General features: G+C 41.2%; 1 protein-coding gene across 1 annotated transcript in view; it reads right to left on the bottom strand.

The window, feature by feature from the left end:
- The window catches only part of LOC126402426 (plexin-A1-like), a 354,576-nt gene that overhangs the window by 146,057 nt on the left and 186,701 nt on the right, over nucleotides 1–21,818 (bottom strand). The window contains exons 5-8 of the mRNA XM_050064404.1: nucleotides 13,029–13,129; nucleotides 6,318–6,441; nucleotides 5,820–5,973; nucleotides 4,215–4,314 (exon numbers count right to left, since the gene is read on the bottom strand). Coding sequence (XP_049920361.1) covers nucleotides 4,215–4,314; nucleotides 5,820–5,973; nucleotides 6,318–6,441; nucleotides 13,029–13,129 — 479 coding nt within the window. The remainder of the gene's footprint in view (nucleotides 1–4,214; nucleotides 4,315–5,819; nucleotides 5,974–6,317; nucleotides 6,442–13,028; nucleotides 13,130–21,818) is intronic.

Raw genomic sequence — 21,818 nt, 5'->3', positions numbered from 1 at the left:
AAGAGCAAATCAGTCCCCAAAGACCCCCATGTCAAAATGCCCACTGAACATGTACAAAAAACAGTTTTGGCCTCGACAGCCAACACATTCTCACTCCGACCTCGCCACATATCTACGTTTGGTCATAGACTTCCCATGTCCATGTATGACGTGTAAGGTACCCTGGGTACATTGGTTATTGACATTCTGGGATGCTGTGTCAACTTCTGTCAGTTACATGTATTGCCTGTTTATAAAATACATTTCTGTTTTCACATAAAATGTACTGTTTGCATACAGTCTATTTCAAGTTAAACACATTACATCAGTACAACACTGGGAATTGAATTTTTTTCTCCTTAGGTTTAGGCTTAGGTTTTGCCAATGTTCACATGTGGTTAGATTTAGGAAAAATGAAAAGGGTTTGGCTTAACAATTTTATGGGAAGCAAACACTGGCCTCCCAGGTGAAAGTCAGTGGTTGTTGGACCCTTCATGTTATCTGAGTTTAAAGGTATGCATTATTAAGGGTATGGCCGCTTTGAGTGACAGGTGGGTGCTGTTGGTTGACTAGTCACTGCCACGAGTATGGCGTAACCCCAGATTCATAGAGTTGCCTATAGGAGCAGCTGTTGCTGTCGCTACTTCAGTGTTTTTTCAGTTCCTTAACATTAAGTGGAACTTTTTGGTCGCCTTAAAAAGTCTTGTTTAGTGTTTTATTGTACTAAAAGACCCTCTAAGGAGTCAGATAGGCCTATGCATTTTTTTCTGGTAAGTAGATTTTGTTTTAATGGTTTTAGACTGTTTTTTGCTAGTGAAAATAAGCATAGGCATTGATGGTATCACAATTAACCATAGCTTAAAATGCGTTGCGTTAATGAAGCTAGCACGTGTCATCCAAATATGGTCACTACTGGCTCCAAAAATCCAAGATGGCAACAGTCATTTATGTTATAACTATATGTTGTAATAATGTTTTCAGTCTGTATATGGATAAATTAGGAAATGAGAGCATTTAGCAACTTCCCCCCAGCAGCTAACATTAACATCACAGAAAAGCAAAGATGCTTTGAAAGAAAGACTGCATTATAGCCCTGAGAGGTCTATATTTCAAAGTCTTAATGAGATAAGCTAAATCAACAATATGATTTTAAAACTGTAAGATTCTGGGCACTGTCTATTACCTGCCAGCTGCTGGTCACTTACACTTAAAAACTACAGAGCTAGCTACTACTGTTTCTCCATAGACTCCCAACAATTCCCTTCCCAACTTTTCAAACATCAGAATAATGCAGAGGAAGGCTTCTTTTAAAAAAAAAACCTTGGGCAGAGCATAAATAGTACAGCAGCAGCATGCAGTGAGCAGATAACATTATACAGACAACAGCAGTTTCAGTTTATAGTTTGGCCACCTCACCTAATTAACGTTAATTAGCCACAGCTGAGTGTCAACAACTTAAACAGCGTTCACCTCTGCAGCTCAATCACACTGTGGCATTTGATACAAATCAAACTGCAGCTTTGATTTAAACAATTATTGTTCATCTCTAACAAGTACAAATATTATTGCATCAACTGACATACCATTGTAGATTAAATAAAACAGACTATAGCATATGATTGGTAATTCCTTTCTTCACCAAATTCCAACAGTGTATATAAAAAAGGTATATGTCATCTCTCCAGTCTCTCCTTCCCTGCTCCTCTTCTGAAATAACAAACTCAGCCATGCATTTAACAAAAAAACATGTAAGATCTGCTCTCAAACCATAGCTGAAAAGCCAATCAGTATTCCTATACTTAAATTAGGGATAATTCATTTCCAAGAAACACGACTGACGTGTTTTAGCCTCTCAAGCTTGGCTGGCCTTCTAGGTCTTGCATGGTTAGGAATCGATTTATTATTTCACTCACCACTAGTCCCTTTATTGCTCGAGATTTAATTAACTAATTGATTTGTAAAAAGCTTGAATACATTGAATAATGAATTAGCAAAGGTTGCATGCTGTTCTCTCCATTCTCCATTATAGAAGTTATTCACTGGCCAATATTTTAGCACTATTGCTTTTGGGAAAGAACTGCAGTCACCCTCCTATTGATCAATGCTTTCCACCGGTCTGGGTCTTGCCCGGTGTAAGGCATGTGCAGAGAGAATTTTTCTAACTCCTTTCTTCCACTTCTAATTCCACTCCATTAACACTTATGCCGAGTTCACACTACACAACTTCAGCCCCTTTTTTCAGCTCACTGACAGTTTTTGGAGCTCCCAACAATGGTCCAGATCAAAGGCAAACTGGCACTGGCTCTGCGTTCCCAAATCGGCACTCGAGGGCAACGTGTGAACTGAAAAATGGTGGGAAGTGGACCATGGCATACAAAGTTTCTGTAAGTTATTAGTGTAATTACTTACACCAGGAGTCTTCGGTGTTTTTAGGCCAAGGACCCCTTAGCTGAAAGGGAAACGGAGCAAGGACCCCCTACTACATATACTGTATAAAATTGAGTTACATATTAAATTGGGCCTAAAATAGCATGTTGGGTGGTCGAAAGTGCCCCTTATATACATACATTATTATAGTACTAAAATACTAAGCTATTAAAATAATGATTATTGGCAGACTAATATAGTTATACATAATGTTTTGCTGTTAAACATAGATGTGTGTATCTGTGGATGGCTACCTTAGTGAGATGTCTGACCCTAGTGAGTGGAGTTCAGGTCTTCTCTTGCATGTGGCTGCTAAGCCAGCAGCAGTTGTAGTATAGCTAGGTGCATTAGCCTCACTCTCTCCACTTTTGCCAGTAGTTTCTGAGGCGGTGGTATATCATAGTCTCATGCTCGCAGGGTTACAAAACAATCCATTGTGGCTCACAAGAATGTCCTTACACTTGGAATAGTAATAGCCCACAGCTAATCTGCCAATATATTTCAGTTGTACATAACAGTTAGCTCACTAGTTTGCGTCACTGTTATTAGGGTTGCCACATTTGATTTGAGAAAAAACGGGACATTTGACGCGCGACGCAGAGTGTTGAACCATATTTGCAAATGCATTATGTTAACAATTGTAAGACTCCCTATTGCCTCTCTTACCTCTATTTTTCCTGATGTGCAGCCAAGCTGATAACAATCAGCAATCGGATGTAGCTGTTGCTTTCCTCTGTGACCATTTATCTATATAAGCGTCACTAACTACACCTGACCGTTTACTGCAGTAATAAGACAAGTTATTAATGTAAGAGTAACGTGAGTATGTCAGGTTTATACCATGTCCATGACAAAAACAAAAGCGCAGAATCTCCATCCCTTCTTTAATGGGTTAAAGAGACTGGTTGCCACAGACACAGATGCACAGATCGAGTATTTCAGTGGCTGAAAAATAATTAATCACTGATCATAAAGTCTAAAAACTTACAGAAACCTACAAACTGTTTTTTGTCAAGTATGCACGCCGTGCTCACTGACATGAGACATCCTTATCATCCCAACAGCAGCATGAGACATGAGTTCTACTCATTTTTACATGTTTACAGACATGGGATTGGACGTCTAAACGTAAAGAGGAATAAACAGAAAAGAAATAGAAAAATCCAATTGATTTGGAACTCTGACATTCTAATTTAGAAGAAAAGGTTTTTTCACAAAAAAAACGGGACAATTTGTCATTTTCCGGGCCAGTCACCCCAACAAGAGAACAATACCGGGAAAACCACAATGTGTGACAGCCCTAGCTGTTATGGATAGCTGTCACACAGTGATATACTGTAGTGTTAGCTAGCTCTTCTGATTGCACAAGGGTTCTTGGGTAATAGTAAGCCTACTACCAAAGACGTGTACTGTAAATTAAATTATTTTGTTTTATTTTTCATTTTACAAATAGGCCAGATTTTCTTTGCTAATATGTTGCATTCATGTTACTGTGTATTTTTAGGCATATTTTAATTTTCGGAAAAAAACAATCAATAATTTGACTGCCCTCCTGATGTAACTCTGAGGAACCCCCATGGATGGTAGACCCTCTGTTGAAGACCCAGGACTTACACATTATGCTGCTTTGTCACTTTTTAACTCTGATTATTTCTTGAGAGCACTCACAAGTCATGTAGTTAGAAAACCACAACAACTTCCAAGACCCCCATTACAAGACAGCAGGTTGTGCACTGTGAACAGTACAGCAATCTGTCAACTTAGCTTTTGCAACAGAAGCTTAATTTTGAAATCTGGAAAAAACTTACGATTGATGGACGCTGCAGTTGTAGAAGATAAAGTCCACGCTGGCAAACTTCTTCCCCGTCTCCTTTGACTTCAGATACAACTTTATGACCCGTTGGTCACCTACAGGGAGTCACAAAACACCATATTAACAGTGCTTTCTTCTTTCCACATTCTTCCAATATTTCTATAGTGTACAACTGACAGTACCATATATAGTAAGTATATGAAATCTGTTTCATGAACCCAGAATCATGCCCAAGCCCAGGCAGTGTGTTCTAAAATGTTAACAGCCTCATTTTAGCTGTTACTTGTCAATTCCTACATAGCTGACATTTTGGAGCAACACTGTTTCTGCTGGAAAGTGAGCACAGCCTGGAGCTGAATCAATAGGATTTCGTGGGGAAGTTACTCGGTGAAAGAAACGGTTCAGTGATCCATATGCATTTGTGGATTTTGTCCAGTAAGTTTGTGAATCAGCAGTTTCTTATTTTGATAATCACAAATAAATGAGTGCAGTTAAAGAGAAGAATAACTCGTGTTTCTCACAGTTGAATGAGCAGGCCGAATGGAGCAAACAATTTGTATTTGTGCAGCATCAAACAAAACTGTTCAACCGAGAAGCCCAGAATGAAGTTGTCATCTTTTCTCCAAAACAAAAGTTTGTTTTCAGAAGGTGCAACTTCCAAACTCCCTGGGAGTCAAACAAAGCATGTCAAGGGTTGACAGCTGTGGTAGCAGGACTAATTTACTGTGACAGATTCAATGTGTCCAATATAAATAAAATAAAATGTCATATGAATAAATTATTTTGTAACTTTTGACAGTGGTGTTGTCACTACCCTGTGAGCTCAACAACTACGACTAGATTTAGCCAGTTAACACCAGTTAGCTAATCAACAATATTAAATGAATTTGGAATCAACTACCTAGCTGCGCTTTCACTAACACATACATAATTAACATGTCCTCACTGTCTGTTTTATTCATCTAGATTAACAACAAGGCCACATATGTTACCACCCTAGCCGGTTAAGCAGCTAAGCAGCAAGGCAAGGCTATTCCTTTGATTATTTCATAATGTCTTTTTTAACAGCTATCAGTTCCATACAGATTATGAATGGTGATTATGAATTTTAACAAAATGATCATTTTCCTTCAGGTAGCCTCCAGAGCAATCTTGGAACCCACTGACTATCAGTCTGGAGGGGAATTGGCCTTTTGGGGGCAACAGGCAATATTTTGTGGGTTCCAGTGAGGCCAGTGGATATCAGGGCCTAGACTTCCTCTTCCACGCACTGGTTACCGTTTACAGTCCGATTAGCAGCTAAAGACATAAAACGGTGTTGGAGTTGAGAGACAACATCTGTTTTTAAAAGCTAAATTTTCATTAAACGATAGCCAGTAGGTTCCAAGATTGGATTTTGACCAATAAGTTCCGCCTCTTTGGCTCTTCACATGGACTGTTTACCCGCATGCCTACAGATTCTGTATATGCATTCATGTGTTTATAGAGATTACCCCCAGAGAGCAAAATTAACAGAGTTTAAGTCACACCATATTTCTACGATTCCTCATCTTTTGCACACCCTGAATTTGGCTTGTTTTGGATTATTTTTTCTTTTTACCTTGGTCTCGTGTGATAGGGGACACATCTTTTGTAGATGGTGACAGGCAAAAAATCCGTCCACCGTAGATGCGTCCTTCTGTCTCTACATAGTCCTCGAAGGAGCAGTTCACTCCAGCAGACAGACTGGGCACATTCTGCGTCTGAAGTGACAACTGGGAGAAGAAAGCAGAGAAGTGAGGGACAACATAAATTCAAAAATGGACATACTTGGGGTGATGCAAAAGTGAAATTTCTACTGTCCCGCAGCAGAAAATGCTGCTCAGATATGTGGTGTTTCCGCTCAAACTCAAAATGATGGACAGATAGCCAGTGATGACTCGAGAACAAGCTTCAGTTAATCTAATTTCATATTCATCTTGCTCACTTGTGCTGTCTACCCGTCACACACACGCACGCACGCACGCACGCACGCACGCACGCACGCGCACACACACACACACACACACACACACACACACACATCTAAACGCACATACATGATAGGCTAACACTGTACCTGCACTTCTGACATGGTGACGGAGACAGTGTCGGGTTGAACAGAGAGTCGGACACACTGCTCCACTCTGGTAGTGAAGCGCTGAAGCTCCTCTGCTCGCTCACAGCGATCCTTCCTCGAACATCTAGAGGAGGAGGATATGCTACAGTCACATCTTCAAAAAACCCTTAAAGATGATAAATACCTCACAACAGTTTAGTATATAAAATCCAGAATAATCTTGTTTACTGATTGTGTAAAACAAGTAAAATTACATTTTGTTTATAATCATGTGTCGAGATATTAGGACAGAATATGGCATTGGTGTCAGCTGCTTCTAACATAGGAAAAAATAAATAAATTCTGATAAAATGGTTGTTGAAATTCAAAGTTATTCAAAGTAAATTGAATTTGTGATATAAAGTATTTATTTAACAAAGTTGCTGGGTTTCTGTTTATTAGTGGGTGTATGGATGCATGCAAATTAGTAGATTAAAGTGATAGTTCAGGTTTTTGGACATGAAGTTGTGTGAAACGCTGACCATCTGTAGCTCTGATGTGACGGTGTCACTACTGTCAACGAGCCTCCTGCTCTGAGAAATCGCCCGTAGCTTACCGGAGAAAAAGTAGTTCTGAAGATGTACGGGGGACACGTAACCAAAAGGTTTTAAGCTACAAAAAAGTATGCATGTGTTTTGTTAGACTATTTCAATAATTTTAAAACATCCCCGCATTACGTCAGACCTTGCTATCAATTGGGACTATTTTCTGGCCAGTATCACTCCGCTGTGCAGGCCCGCAAGACAGCACGGCAACAGAAATCAATTAGACAGTTCATCACCACGCCGTGCAGGTGCGCAGGATAGCAACGGCTAACGAAAACTTCATCGGCTGTTTCCAACAGAGAACCAGTAGGCTACTATTAGTGAGGAAAAAGATGTACTAGCCCTATATATACCTACTACTACAGCGCGAACACCGGCTCAGGCTCACGACACACCCGTAGGCAACTTTGGCTTGTGTCACTTGGGATGAACCTCGCTACCAAGCGGGCGAGGGTGAAGCAATTGCGCGTGTGTCAGGCTCACTTCAGCTGCCCACAGATCCCAACGGACAGAGAAAACGCAATTTCCGCACTGCTGTGCCCAAAGAGAGATATATTACCTACTACCAGTCTATATAACGATGTCTGTAGCTGATTGTCTGTAAAACAAAATGTTTGATTGAACTAATAGCCTGTTGTGTTGTGGAGAGTACATTATACGCTGCCTCGTTTTACCGTAGGCATTTAGTTTATTATATTAGGCTAACTGCTAAATCCATGACATGAGTAATCAATCACATAGAAATGTGAATTCATATGTGATTACGACCACTCTCTGCTTTGTTCTGGTGGCTGGTTATCCAAAGTTGCCTACGGGTTACATCTGTAACAGGAAACCGATGGAATTGGGAGCCGGCGATGTTTTTATTCCCACAGCTGTTTGCACCATTTTGGTATTCCTCTGTTTACCTACAGCAGCTGACGAGGGTGTGTCGTGAGCCTGAGCCGGTGTTCGCGCTGTAGTAGTAGGTATATATAGGGCTAGTACATCTTCTTCCTCACTAATAATAGTCTACTGGTTCTCTGTTGGAAACAGCCAATAGAGTCTTCGTTAGCCGTTGCTATCCTGCGCACCTGCACGGCGTGGTGATGAACTGTCTAATTGATTTCTGTTGCCGTGCTGTCTTGCGGGCCTGCACGGAGGAGTGATACTGGCTAGAAAATAGTCCCAATTGATAGCAAGGTCTGACGTAATGCGGGGATGTTTTAAAATTATTGAAATAGTCTAATAAAACACATGCATACTTTTTTGTAGCTTAAAACCTTTTGGTTACGTGTCCCCCGTACATCTTCAGAACTACTTTTTCTCCGGTAAGCTACGGGCGATTTCTCAGAGCAGGAGGCTCGTTGACAGTAGTGACACCGTCACATCAGAGCTACAGATGGTCAGCGTTTCACACAACTTCATGTCCAAAAACCTTAACTATCACTTTAAGGAGGTGCATAAGAACAATGTATTCAGAAGTGTGAACTCGACTTGGACTGACTTTACGAGATAAAATAAGACTTGTAACTCCACTTGAACTTTAACAACGACCTTTACTTTGCTTTCACTTGAGCCTTTTGACTTGAAAATACTTGATGACTTCTTCTAAGCCAATAGATTAAAAAGTGTGTCATTAAAAACTGTTCCAAAAATCAATTAATTTCGCTTCATTTCCCTTCATCAACTCACATTAACGTTATTCATTCCCAGGAAGTCCAAACTTAATTCCCCAGACCCACTTTGTTAGATCCAATCTGACAGCATCCAATCAAGTTGCAGGAGAGGACCATGAAGAACTAAGGTTACATAACTGAGCACCAGTTGGTAAAAATGATACCAAGGAACAATTTCATTCACAAACATTTTTTTTACATTGTGGTCAACAAGAAATGAATTGCAATGTGCAAAACATGCAGGTCAAAAATTACAGACGGATATGCTACAACTTCCAAAAAAAACTACAAATTTTGATTTCTGTAAATTTAAAATATTATTAACCTGTTGTTAAAATGGCATTCCATTTGATGTAGAGCTCATTATGATTTGTTTAAGACTCAACACTGAAAGTTTAGGATTTAGGACTTGGGACTTGAGTGCAAAGGCTTGAGACTTGTGTCTTCCAAGTCAAGTTAGTGTAGATATAAGAACTTTTTCAGCAGTACTGTAGAGGACTGAGAGGCTTTACGAGAGAAAGAACTTCAGTCTGGCTCTAAGAATGGTGACGTTTGGCACCCTGACGATAATATGTATTAGTACTTGTACTTGTATGGTGTAACCAGGGGTTGCATTAATCAAAATGTATCTACGGTTTACCGTAAGTTTAAGACCACTAATAATTCATTCAACGGCTGTCTATAGCACAACAGTCAAACATAGAGCCTGCCATACAAGCAGAGTGAAAAACAAATGGGGCATAGCGTTAGTTCAGTCAGATCACTGAGGTCGCACTTGCATTAGCTGATTGGCACCAGCTGCTCATTCATGCTTTACCATCAGCGGCTCATTCATCAGCTGCTCGGCTGTCAGCTGACTTGCAGCATCCAATCAAATTAACACAGGTGAACATGGTGGCCTTTAAAACCTCACACTTCTTTTTTTATTTATTTTTTATTTTTATTTTTTTAAAGATTTTTTTTGGGCTTTTTGACTTTAATATACAGACAGTGTGAAATGGGGAGACAGAGAGAGTGGGGGGACAACATGCAGCAAAGGGTTGCAAGCGAACTCACAACCACTGCAGTGAGGCATCACCTCTATACATGGGGCGCCGGCACTATCCACTAAGCTACCGACGCCCCGACACACTTCTTACTATTACTCTGACGACATGTTCATGCCGAGTCCAACCCCAACCTTCTAATTTGCTAAGATTTTGGTATTGATGGTTTACAATGATTTAGTGTACATGCACAGTTGTGTTTGTTGGATTCTCAGCAGAATCACTGCATCTTTGATTCTTTGAGCTCTCCCTCATAGAGCAGAACCTTTCCCCCCAAATCTAACTCTACAGCTTCAATTCATTGGCACAATTTAGCAGAACAGGCTTATAAATGCATTTTACTGAATAGAAAAGAAAACCCCAACTTGATGCTAACTGGAGTGTAAAGGGGTCATTACGAGTCAAACCAAGTGCTTGTCAGATTATACAACAATATCTAAAGCCCCCTTCACCCAAAACTTTCCAAATTCCTTTATTCAGAATTAGTGCGGCTGTGTCTGACAGTTTTTTTACAACTCAATGAGCTGGTCCACTCAGTGACTGGTCACATGTGGAGGTGAGGAAGTTTAACATTCTCTCAAGCTCTCTTTCCTTGCTCTTCACAGGGCTAGTACATCACATTTTATTTGAACAAGTGAGTGCAACATCATTAATCCTTTGAGGAAAGATGTACGAAAGTGCATAGCGCTATCCCCATTTGAGCGATTATTGTGTGAAGCCCCTCTTTACGATTGCTAGCCCCTCTGAGTTTGGCTGCTCTGAACAGCTATGAGTACTTTTGTCTTCAGATGTGGCAAGATAATTATGAGCACACACAGCTCTGTTTATTTTTGTAAACTGAAAACCATTAACCCCCATGGAAATTATTTTATTATAATTAGCTTTTATTTGCTTTTATTTTCACAGATCAAAACAATAAATTATGAAGAAAATAAGGCCCCCACATAATAGCATTTTAAGTCTTGTGTGTGATTTATACTGGCTCCAGATGAGTAGAGAAAAAGTCCACGAGCCCCCAGGCTAATTTATACAATGGGAAATATCATAGGCTTATGCTAATAATGTTAGCGTAGCAAGGCTATTCCCCTATTCCTCCCATTTATACCGGCATACCCCCTGTCAAGCCTCTTTTAACTGGCTGGTTAAGGCCACTTTTCATCGCTTCCTCTTTTGCTTCTGTCACTTTCCATGTAAGGAAAACGCCAACACTGAAACACAGAGTTAAGTTAATTGTCATATCTGGGCAATCAGGTTTTAAGTAGCCCATGGAGTGCACACTATTAAAGCTGTTCTTACATGTGCATAGTTGCTACCATCTCCAATGCTGTTCAACAGGCAGAATTCCTATCCGAGGTTTGTGTAGTGTGTGTGACTGGATCTTGTGTTCAGTCACCACTTGTTGTCTGTGAATTAATCTCACCACCTGTTGGCGGCAGATAAACACAACCCCAACATTGAGCATTTCTGGACTTGTGGATTAAGCGTTCGGAGCAGAAGACTTAGTGTTAGGACTTGCAGGAAGCGGGGTAAATCCGACCTGTTGAAGTATTTGCTGTTACATGTTTTGTTGCCCAAGCCATTCGAACATATGCTCCCTAGAAATTACCATATTCTTTATGATGTAGGTGTCCAGTGAGGTGGCTGGAGTGGCGCTCCAGTTGGCAGTGGTGTTAGTGTAGAAGAGGTTGGAAATGTAATGTGTGAAATGTGTTTATCTATTAAAGACCACTTGTGACTATTGTTTTCTCTTGCCTTTAATGCATTTTTAATGTAGCTAGTGTTTTGTTTTGCCTACAGTGTTTCTTTTGCCTTCCTCTGTTTTATTCTTTTTATCTTGTCTTTTATGGTTAAGTGTATATATATTTAGCTTATTCTGTGGTGCTCATTTCTGTTAAATTTGTGAGATGAACCCACTGTGCCCGTCGATCTAAGGTGTTTTAATGCTGTGTCTGTGCTCTTTTATTTAGTGATATTATCCATGCTGTACTTTTTCTGTTGCTGGTCACTTGGCTTGCTGTGAACCTTCATGCAGATAAGTATCCCACCACACCTAGGGGTGTCCATTTCCAGTGAGAGTGTGTATTTGTGTGGATGCATGATTTGCGGGAGCATGTGGTGAAGTAGAACTGGACGAAGGGTATTCCACATACAGTCAATCTGTTTTATTAATTAAACCATTTTTCGGTAGTTGTAGATTAAGCTCTCTTCCTTTTTCCCTTTTAGTTGCCCAGAAAAGCGTGGCATCTTTGGACCACAATATTGCTGTCTTAAATCTGAGTATATGGTTTTGCATTTTATTAAATTTCATAACAATAAAACTGCTTTTTTATGGTCATTCTTTTAAATACATTTGGACAATTGCACTTGAAGCCTTGTCTCTGTCTAACTTCCTTTACACTTATCTGTGTGTTGACCTGTAGATGGTAGCAGGTCTTGGGAGATGCAGGTTAAGGGCAGTTTAACAGTGCCTTATCCTCCAGTTGGGTGGGTCACATTCACATGGTGTATAAGTGTGGAGAGCTTGTCTAGTATAAAAAAGTGTTTTGTCTGTTAACCTTGTGAGTTATAATGGAACCAAATTTTGTAACATTACCTTTGTTATATTTTGCTTTTTTTCCTGGCTTTGAGTAGAGAAAAAATATGCTATCCACCAGGCTAATTTATGCAATGTAAAATGTCATAGGCTTACGCTAATAATGGTAGCATGTTGTACAGTATATTTGGGGAAAATGTGTTTAGCAAAAGATATTTTTTTGTTGATGAGCCTTGTGATTTACAGTCAAGCCGAATTTTTCTTCTTTTGTTTTATATTGTTGCAAACCATGTTTTATGTTTGTTTTATGTGTGCTTATTAAATCAATCAAGCTTTCTTTGCACTTCAAATAAACTCAACAGTGGCATAGAAAGCCCACCGCCAACTAGTGTTTTGGAGGTGTAACTGCAGAGCTACGCAGACACACCACCACACAAGTATGTATTAATGCACACAACAGTGTAGGCCACTCCCATAGGCTACGCATTGGCTTTGCGTAGAGCCCAAACGTACAACTACAAATCAGTCTTAAGTTCAAGCAAAAGGTCTCAGTGTAGGTAGCCCATCATGCAAGAGGATAAGCAAAGTGAGGCCTGCAGTAAAACGTTATTTCCCATAGATTTATGATATAAAATCATGAATTTATGACAATATTGTACAACAAGGATAACAGGAGGTTCTGAGGTACAGTTTTTTTTGTGGCATTTGCTGTGTTAAAACATTTACAATGCAATGCCAAGCAGGTTTACAGAATTCGACTAACATAAATATGACAAGTAAAAATTAAGTTGACAGAATTTTCACAACTCTGTAGTACAACTGACTGCAGAGCATACTACATGTAACCACTGAAATGACTGCTTGACATAGTAAGCAACATATGCACTTACACATTATGTAGCACACACCAGCCACAGTGAGGGTCCCCTGATCCCAGGCAGGCTCCACAGGAGCTGTACTGCTCACAGCTCTCAACTGGTACACGGGTGACCTGGAAACAAGACACAAACAGGAACACACACCTGGTTAACACTGCACACATACCCTGTACACACCACCTTCAAATAGCTTATAACATATAGGCCTGGTGTACGGAGGATCCACCGGAGGTGTCCTGTGCCTGGAACATAAGATTAAAGGAACAAGCCCACTGTGACTATCAGAGATAAACAGCTCTGGAGGTGCTGCTTACAACCCCACACTGCTGCATACAAGGCTAGCTAGAGGGGGAGAAGTGGAGGTTCAAACACATGTAAACACACACATGGGTTAAGATTACACCCTCTGACAAACACCTCTCTGTGATGTACTGTGTACTGCCCACAGTTCTGCAGTGGATCAGGAAACACACATGCAAGCGAGCAGTTTACCTCAAGAGATACTAAACAGAATCTAGAACGAGTAAAAAGCTCTCAGCTATCCCCCGGAGCTAGACACTGAAAACAATCTTAAACTGCAAAACGCCCTTTCAGATTAAAACAGGCTGGGCCTTCAGGTCACTTATTGACTTTCTGTCTTCTATAGATTCATATGTGACAGATTAACAACTGTGCATTTCCCTCCTGTATCATTGTAATGTTTCCCAGGGAAAAATGTATTGATAAGTTTCCATTGTGTCATTCTGAAGAATTGACCTCACTCAACTCTCTTCACTGGTAGTGCAAAAACTGTAGAACAAATAAACTGAACTGAACTGCAACAGATTAAAAATGAAAGAAAACCAGTCTGAGAGCCACTACCTAAAAGTGGTACTCTAAATTTTACAGATTAAGATCAGTTCACTAGTCATGAGAAGTACAACTTATGTTGTAATGTCATCAGGGTCTCTTGGGCTCTACATATGGTGTGGTTCACTACATGGCTGTCATCTCATACGCTCTATTTGCAGGGGACAAGTGTTGCCTGGTGACCTTTTAGCAATTTGTAATAAATGCAGAGGTTGCCTGTGATCGAATCAAATGCGAATCTGCAACAGAATTAGAATCTATGTGTGTGTATGTGGATGTTGTCATTTTGTATAAGGAAGTAGTTCAGAACCTTGTCCAGTGCCTCTGCTATCTGAGTTTTGTGACCATTTTCTCTGGCAACACACTACAAAACCAAAACCTTGACATCATATCCGAGGGATAATGGCAGTTAATTCAAGTAAAAATATAGACTTTACTCATCCCATGCACATGAGTCAAATTAAACACAGATGTGAGAGGATCATTTCAAAATCACCTAGGGTCCCCTTGTTATTCCAGTGCTGTGCAAATAGGGCTTTTGTCAGTAGTGGTGTTTTGTCGCAGGCGAGGTGCAGAGTGGAGTAGAGACAGAATGTTGTAGAGTTTACGGCGGCTGCACTCATTGGGTAGCTGTGCATGAAACCTTCGCCAGTAAAAACACCTATGTGACAGCTGACTGAAATTAAGGATCAAACTGAGTTCAATATAGCTCAATAAGGCCGAAACTGATCAGTTAAAAAATGCCATGATCGGCCCCGAAACCGATTTTTGAGATTGGATTGGGACATCCCTACTTGCAACTCCTCACAATTCATGGATATGCAAAAAAAAAGCTAACATATGTCTTTAAGGCATTTTATGCAGCAATGAACTCAACTGTCAGGTGGTTTTTACTCGACTTCACTTCCACACATTCCAAAGCTACAAACCATCTAAATCATCACTCAAAATGGGTATGTAGCCCTCAGACGGGAATCAAGCAAATCATAATACTTAATTTTTATTCAGTTGTTTTGTTTCTTTTTCTCACACTGAAACTTGAAATTTCTGAAGCAGCCCTCAAAACATAAAAGGACTAAGTTAGCTTAATGCTTGTGAATTCCTTGCAAAGAATATGCTATTGTACCTAATACCGTTGAGATAAGCATCAAGGGCTACTCCTTTTGTCCGCTAAATCTCTACCGGCTGCCATCTGTGTGTCTGCATGACTAAGATAAGATGAAACTTTAATGATCTCTTTGGGGATATCGGAGAACTTGGGTATTAACAAGGACATCAAACAGCGCTGTCCAAATTTACCTGCCTCTTAAACTGCAACCAAAGAAGTACACGAACATCAAGAGAGAGAGTGAGAGGAATTATCATTTGAGAAACCCATTTCCACAGAAAGTTGTCTTTGCACTTGTCATTAAACAGACATGTTTTCTGCTGCTGCCTGCATTTTCACCATCCACCATCTGTCTGCACAGTTATCAGAAAGACTTAGCCTGAGTTTCACCCAGGTTGTAGAATGCTCGAAAGTCGAGGAAGCGTACCTGTGCGCACTCAAGTCTACTCTGCTCTCTCTTAATCTCAAAAATCACCTGTGTATCAGCATCCATGTGTTTCATCTCAACTTGCTGGAAGCAGTTTGCCGGTGACAGACGGATTGGCAGACAGGAAACTGCCTCAGGCAAACACACACACTTACACACACCAGTGAGAAAGTTACAATTTTGGTCCAAATTGAGAGTTTGAGACAAGTTTTCTGGGGCAGTTGTTAAATACTTAAACACATCACTGACCACCCAAGACACGTTCACACGCAGGAGCACGTGCACATGCACACACCTCCAGCTGCCTCAGTCAGGTGAAGTACGACATCAATAACACTGCAGAGGCAGGGGGCACACCAGGTGAGCTGGAAGGTGGTGAGGGTGAATTCTAATGGCAGCTGCAGGCGCAGCAGTGTAGAAACCTTCAAAGAGGAAACTCTGTCTTCATACACTGTTTTTTTTTTAACTTCTCAACCTTCAAACAGTAAATCTGACTCTTTTCATGTTTTCATGTCCTTTGACTGAACAACTGCTGCATGATTAATCAGACACAAATGCACATGTTGTTTTTAAGTCACTGTATACTTCAAATAGATTCTTCCATCAGATGATTCCTACTGCACGTAGCAGCCTTTGCTGCTCTCCTGCTGAGTGACATTTATTAATTGGTGAGTGAATGCATAAGTATACCTGTTACATTTCAAGTCTTCAAGGACTGCAATATTTCAACAATAGGGGTGTATGCATACACAAAATTCACAGTGCGGCATATACCTTGGTACATGTAATGAAATTTGTATGCTCAATCGTAAGGCTCTGACATGTTTTTATTACCTCCACTACTTGTGCTGGTTAAAAGAGCAGGTACAACGGGCTGACTAAATTGCACACACGAAGATACTTTGTAGTTGGGCTTAAGTACTTTGACCATATGCTTAATTTGGTGTTCTCTACAGTGTAATTTAACAGTAGCCCTTATGTGCATTTGGTCACATATAAAAGTGATAAACACTCCATGCATGAGTTACTTTGGCACGGTCTGAATCAGAAGGGGGAGGCTGTCTGAACGCTGGGGGCAGAAGGACTGAAGGACTTGCCCTTTGGTCTGTTTTTTGTCTCGCTTCACTAATTGACAGATTTGGGTGAGCGAATTTGCTGGGATAGCTAAGGCACGACCTGCCCTTCTCTTCCTCTGATTGGCTAGTACTTGTTGCCCTCATTGGTTGTGTTGGTTAGGTTAAGCCAAGAGGAGTGAGATTGGTTAGGGGTGGGGTAAGAATGTCAGGGTAAGCCAGTAAGAGGCAGAGTAAGGCAGAGTGGGGCGGGTAATGCCTTCAGTATCCTATGAAGCACAATTTTACTTTGGGTGACGCTGTCTACTGAGCTTAACTAACCCAGCTAACAGCATGCTACAGCTAACAGACAACAACTAGTGCACTGCCAAAACTTTCCAGGGAAAACTCCAGAATTTATTTTCCAACTTTGTGAGTAGAGCTTAGATTGGGCCCAAAAAATCCAGCCTGACCCCACCCGAGCCCGTGCATGTTCTGTCCGAGCCTGGCCTGGCCCATCCCTTTAACTGTAATTATGAGCCAGAGCCCGGTTTAAACCCGACATTTTTTTAAGGATACGAACGTGGACATTGAGGGCTGACTCTCATCTTTCTTTCCATGGCAAGCCTTCGTCATGTGCCTCTTAAGGGGACATTGTGTAACATTTTCAGTTGTTTATTGGCAAAAATTGATGTCTGCATTCGTAAATATGTCATCACTGGTGTACTATTACCTCCACCAATAATCTGACTTATTCTCGTAAAAGGAGAATTTCGGATTTGCTTGTACATTGTGCGGGTAAGTCGTCTGTGGGGTTCCATAATGTTTCGCCATCTTGGAAATACATCCGCCAGCAAGGGACATACAGCCCCGCCTTCGGCGTTTTCGTTGAGTGCCAGGCCAGCGCTGCGTGACTGAGGAGCTGAAGGAGAGGAGCAAGAGGCGCTTCGCTACTACCCCGGCAAATTTGAAACAAAGTCCCACTCTTTGAGCATAATGCAGGATCATGCATATGCAGCATCAGGGGAGACGGAATCCTCGTCGCCAAGAAAGCACAAATGGGAATAGAAAAGGCAATGTGACCAGTGAATTAAAAAAATGAGGGTCCACATCGGGGTAGCCTTTCCCAGGTGGAGAGAGCTGCTGAAGGAGAATGGTGATGCAATCGCCGGTCACGTTGCCTTTTTGACTCCCTTTTGCACCTTCTTGGCGATGAGGATTCCGTCTCCCGTGATGCTGCATAATACATGATCCTGCATTATGCTCAAAGAGTGGGACTTTGTTATGCTGCAGTAGTGCTGGGGTAGTAGCGGCGCTGGCCGCTAACAGCGGCTAACAGCTGTTAGTGGCGCAGTGTTGCGAGGAGAGGGATGAGGTGTGTGAGGTTGAACCACTTGTCAGTTGTCAAAGGACAAGACGTCATTGGTTTGTTTCGATTTACACCCGCCCCAACAGTCCTACGTTGTAAACACAGCCAGCATGGTGAGGAGGGGGTTTGTCAACTTGCTTCCCGTTTGTCTGTGTAGGAGCCTGAATGAATACTCCATGAAGTATCGGATGACATGGTTTCATCAACGTTATCATAGCTTTTTGGTACACAGCGACTACCATTGTTGCAATACGCGTTTGAAACAGTGAGGCGCTAGAGTGCGCTATCCATTTGAATGCAATATATGATTTCAACGTTAGACGTGAGAAATTCCTACACACTGTGGCTTTAAGTGTCGAGGTCCTCGTCTTTTTGCTCTCATATACCAGCATCGTGCTGCAGTTGGTACACTCGACAAAGCCAACACACATGTTGTCACCGTCAACAACTCACATGTGCGCGGCCAGCTGTCATAAGTAGTTGGTTCCATAGCCTAGGTCTATTATGAGAAGCCTGACCTGTCCGAGCCCGAGAATAGTGGCAGGAAATTACGGCCCGCCCCGCCCCATGGGTCAGGTCTGGGTCGTGTTCAGGCTTGGGCAGAGAATCTAATCTCTATTTGTGAGTAGTCGATATAAAAACAATTTGTGACTGTTGGGGTCACAGGGTGTACCAAACATATACCACATTCAGAAACAGTTCAGAACGAATTCAGGTACTGTTACTACCCTACTCAACAATAATAACACTGGTTGCCATGACATTTGGCACAAACATCGGTCATGGTCCCCAGAGGTGGTCCCTGACTCATCATGTTGTGCAAAATTATCCAGAGAAAAATATCAACAATGTATATATATATATATATATATATATATATATATATATATATATTATAAAGGATGTTTATTACAGGAAAATTACACTGGGTTAAGACTTTGTGGAGGATTTTCTGGCTGTGCAATTTGTGTAAACTGGCCATTAAAATTCCTTTATTTCTTTTGTCTTTTGTGGTAGTGATGTTTATGTTCCTTATATGATATAATTTGTGAAGTTGCATCCATAGACAGCTTTCATAACAGCACATCTCTCAACGAGACACCAGTAATCCCTCCATTTCATCCTCAGACTGTACACCTCCTCCTTCTGTGTCACTCTGATGTACAGTTGGACACAATAGCTTATGGCAGATTCATAGCATGATAATAGTGACCTATGTCTGATAACTATTATAATGCTACCATTACCAGGCACAGGCCTCTTACAGGACACCAAATAACAGCAAATTGCAGTCATTACTTACGCCTGGACAAATACCATGCTAGTAATACAGCCTATGTGATAGAGGCAGGAGGAAGGGGGAAAAAAACATGTCACGCTCAAGCACAATAGCCAGGGAGAGAAGTTTATTCAATGGGGCTTTGTGGTAGTGGGGCGGATGATGTATTCCAATGGAACAGTTCAATTATTGAGTTTTAGAAAACAGATAATGGCACGGGAAACGGGAGATGCTCAGCCAAAGACTCTTTGTCTTACTGAGGTGGTTAGGGAGCGTGTGTGTGTGTGTGTGTGTGTGACAGTAAGTAAGAGAGAATCACCTTTTTATATTAAATATGGCATTTTCATTCCTGGTCTATTTGCTGCCGTAGAGGGAAACACATTCATCTGTGGACAGTGGAGGGAGGCGGGGGTAAAGGGGACAGGCCAATTAGGAGATGGTGGAGGTGGAGGAGGATAGAGAGAATGAGATCACAATGGAAAAAAGTCCATTTTAGCCATTAATTTAGTTCTTCAAACTAATAATGGACAGTTTTTGTGGACAAAAGAACCTTCCAGTGGGATTCGGATGCTTTTTTTTTTTTTTTTTCATTTTTTTGTGTTTCCAGAGTGGAGGAAAGAGGGAGAGCAGAGGAGATGATGGGTGGGAGTTTATTACAAATAAATAACAGCTACAAATGAGCCTCTCTCATTTGGGTCATGATAGAGAGGCTCTTAATTTGCCTAGTGGCAGATGAGAGGAGGGGGGTAGGGAGTGGAAGGAGGGGGGGTGGGGATGAGAGATGCAGGGAAGGATGGATGAGAAAGACACACAAATGTAATTGCGACTGATGTTTCATTCCACATATGGGGCCCGTGTGGTGCCAGCTAGTCGCAGCTATAGCCCCAGCTGTAATTGTCCATTCTGTATGATATGGGGGAGAATATAAGGCGCTATTACTACACAATAGGCTGATGGATGGCTTATTCAACCAGCCAGCTGGATTTTAAGACATACAAGCCTTACAAATACACATGTAGCGCAGATATGAAATTTGTGGTATGCACATTCTGATGAAGTAGTTACAGATAAAGATGGTCTGCACGTGTGAGTTAATAAAGTATATGAGCTTCCACATGTGGATATAAATTACAAATCAATGAAAACGAGGGCCACATCAAGGTAAACACACTCTGGATAAAAGAGCTAACATATGAATACACATACACACAGGTGCATAATGAAGACAAGCCAGATCTAAAAAAAAAAAAAAAAAAATACACTACTTTCCCTTTTGTTTATTCTATTTATTTATCTGTTTGTCTGTCCAATTTCCTTCCTTTCTCTTGCTCTCTCTGCCTCTGCCTGTCTTTCTGTTCTGCTCTCATCTGTCATGAATTCGGCTGGACACACCGAAAAACACGGCAAATGAGGCCATAGATCACAAGTAGACACCGACAGACACAACCTTGGAGGAAAGAGACAGAGAGGAGAGAAACAGAAGAACAATACAGAGCGTATCTCCCCATCATTAACCTTTAAAAGTACATTCTTGTTTTCATAAGCTCTCTAATCACCGTTGGGTATTTGCCACATCCCAGCAATAAATGCACAATGGGAAACTTTAGCAGTTTCATACACAGACGCTGTGTGGAAACCCAACACATCTTTGACAGTGTATGTGAAGAGCAAAGCCTAAACAGTGATACCCTTCTACTTGTTTCTCTTTGTCATCTTTCCCTTTTGTGTGACTCCTGCACAAGCCCTGTAATAAGGAGAAGGCAAATTGCTGTGTGTAACATTACTGTCCTGGATCAGGCTAACATTACAGTGGGCAATCTACATTTTAAAACCCCAATGGGCATGACTTGATGCAAACACATGCTTAAAATCAGTGACTACAAAAGAGTGTTCCCTTTACATTAAAGAAGAAGCCCTTAAGTGACACTTTCCAAGCTGGACAACAATGTCAGTTAAGGGGGCGAAAAGCCCCAGTGGGCGGGAGGGGTAGTGGATTGGGCCAACATTCACCACTGGTGTTCGCTTCCCGTAAGAATGTGAAGCCAAAACCTATTATTTTTTTCTGAACCCAACCATGTACTTTTGTTGCCTAAACCTCACAACATGCAAGTGTTGTGTGTTTGTTGTTGAAGGGATAAAAAGTTAATTTGCAGCGTTGTACTGACATAGTACGTTTATTTTCAACGAGTCTATACGCAAACTGGGCATTTCCTGTTAAACAGAAGTGTATTTTGAAAGGACACAATGCATGTATCGGGTAGAAGTTCACCTACCGTCCCGGAACGTCAACAACAAATGCATCCGGGCTACCGTGCATGTCATATGTCGACATGGAAAGTCCATGACCCAGCGGCGATATGTGAAGTAGTCAGAGTGAAAATGTGTTGGATATTGTTACCCTAACCAACATCACTCCCCATGATTAAACCTATCAATTCAACCAACAAAGGTAATGAGTACTAGCCAATCAGAGGCAGAGCAGGGCGGGTCATGCCTTCCAAATAGTAGGAAATAAACACCTAGAAAGGCACGATGATCTGTTTGGGAGAGTGTGTATTTTCGGATCAATGGGCCTTCGGAGTAATGGCCGTTTGTTTTCGAGATATTGGGCTTTTGATCCAATGGGACATTTTTTGTACTTTGGGGTTTTGGAATAATGACCCGTTGGAACAATGGACAGTCCCCACCATCTGCTGGCTGTATCTACATATTCAAAGC

Source organism: Epinephelus moara, chromosome 16, assembly GCF_006386435.1.
Source record: "Epinephelus moara isolate mb chromosome 16, YSFRI_EMoa_1.0, whole genome shotgun sequence".
NCBI lineage: Eukaryota > Metazoa > Chordata > Actinopteri > Perciformes > Serranidae > Epinephelus > Epinephelus moara.
This window is presented reverse-complemented; position numbering and strand designations above follow the sequence as displayed.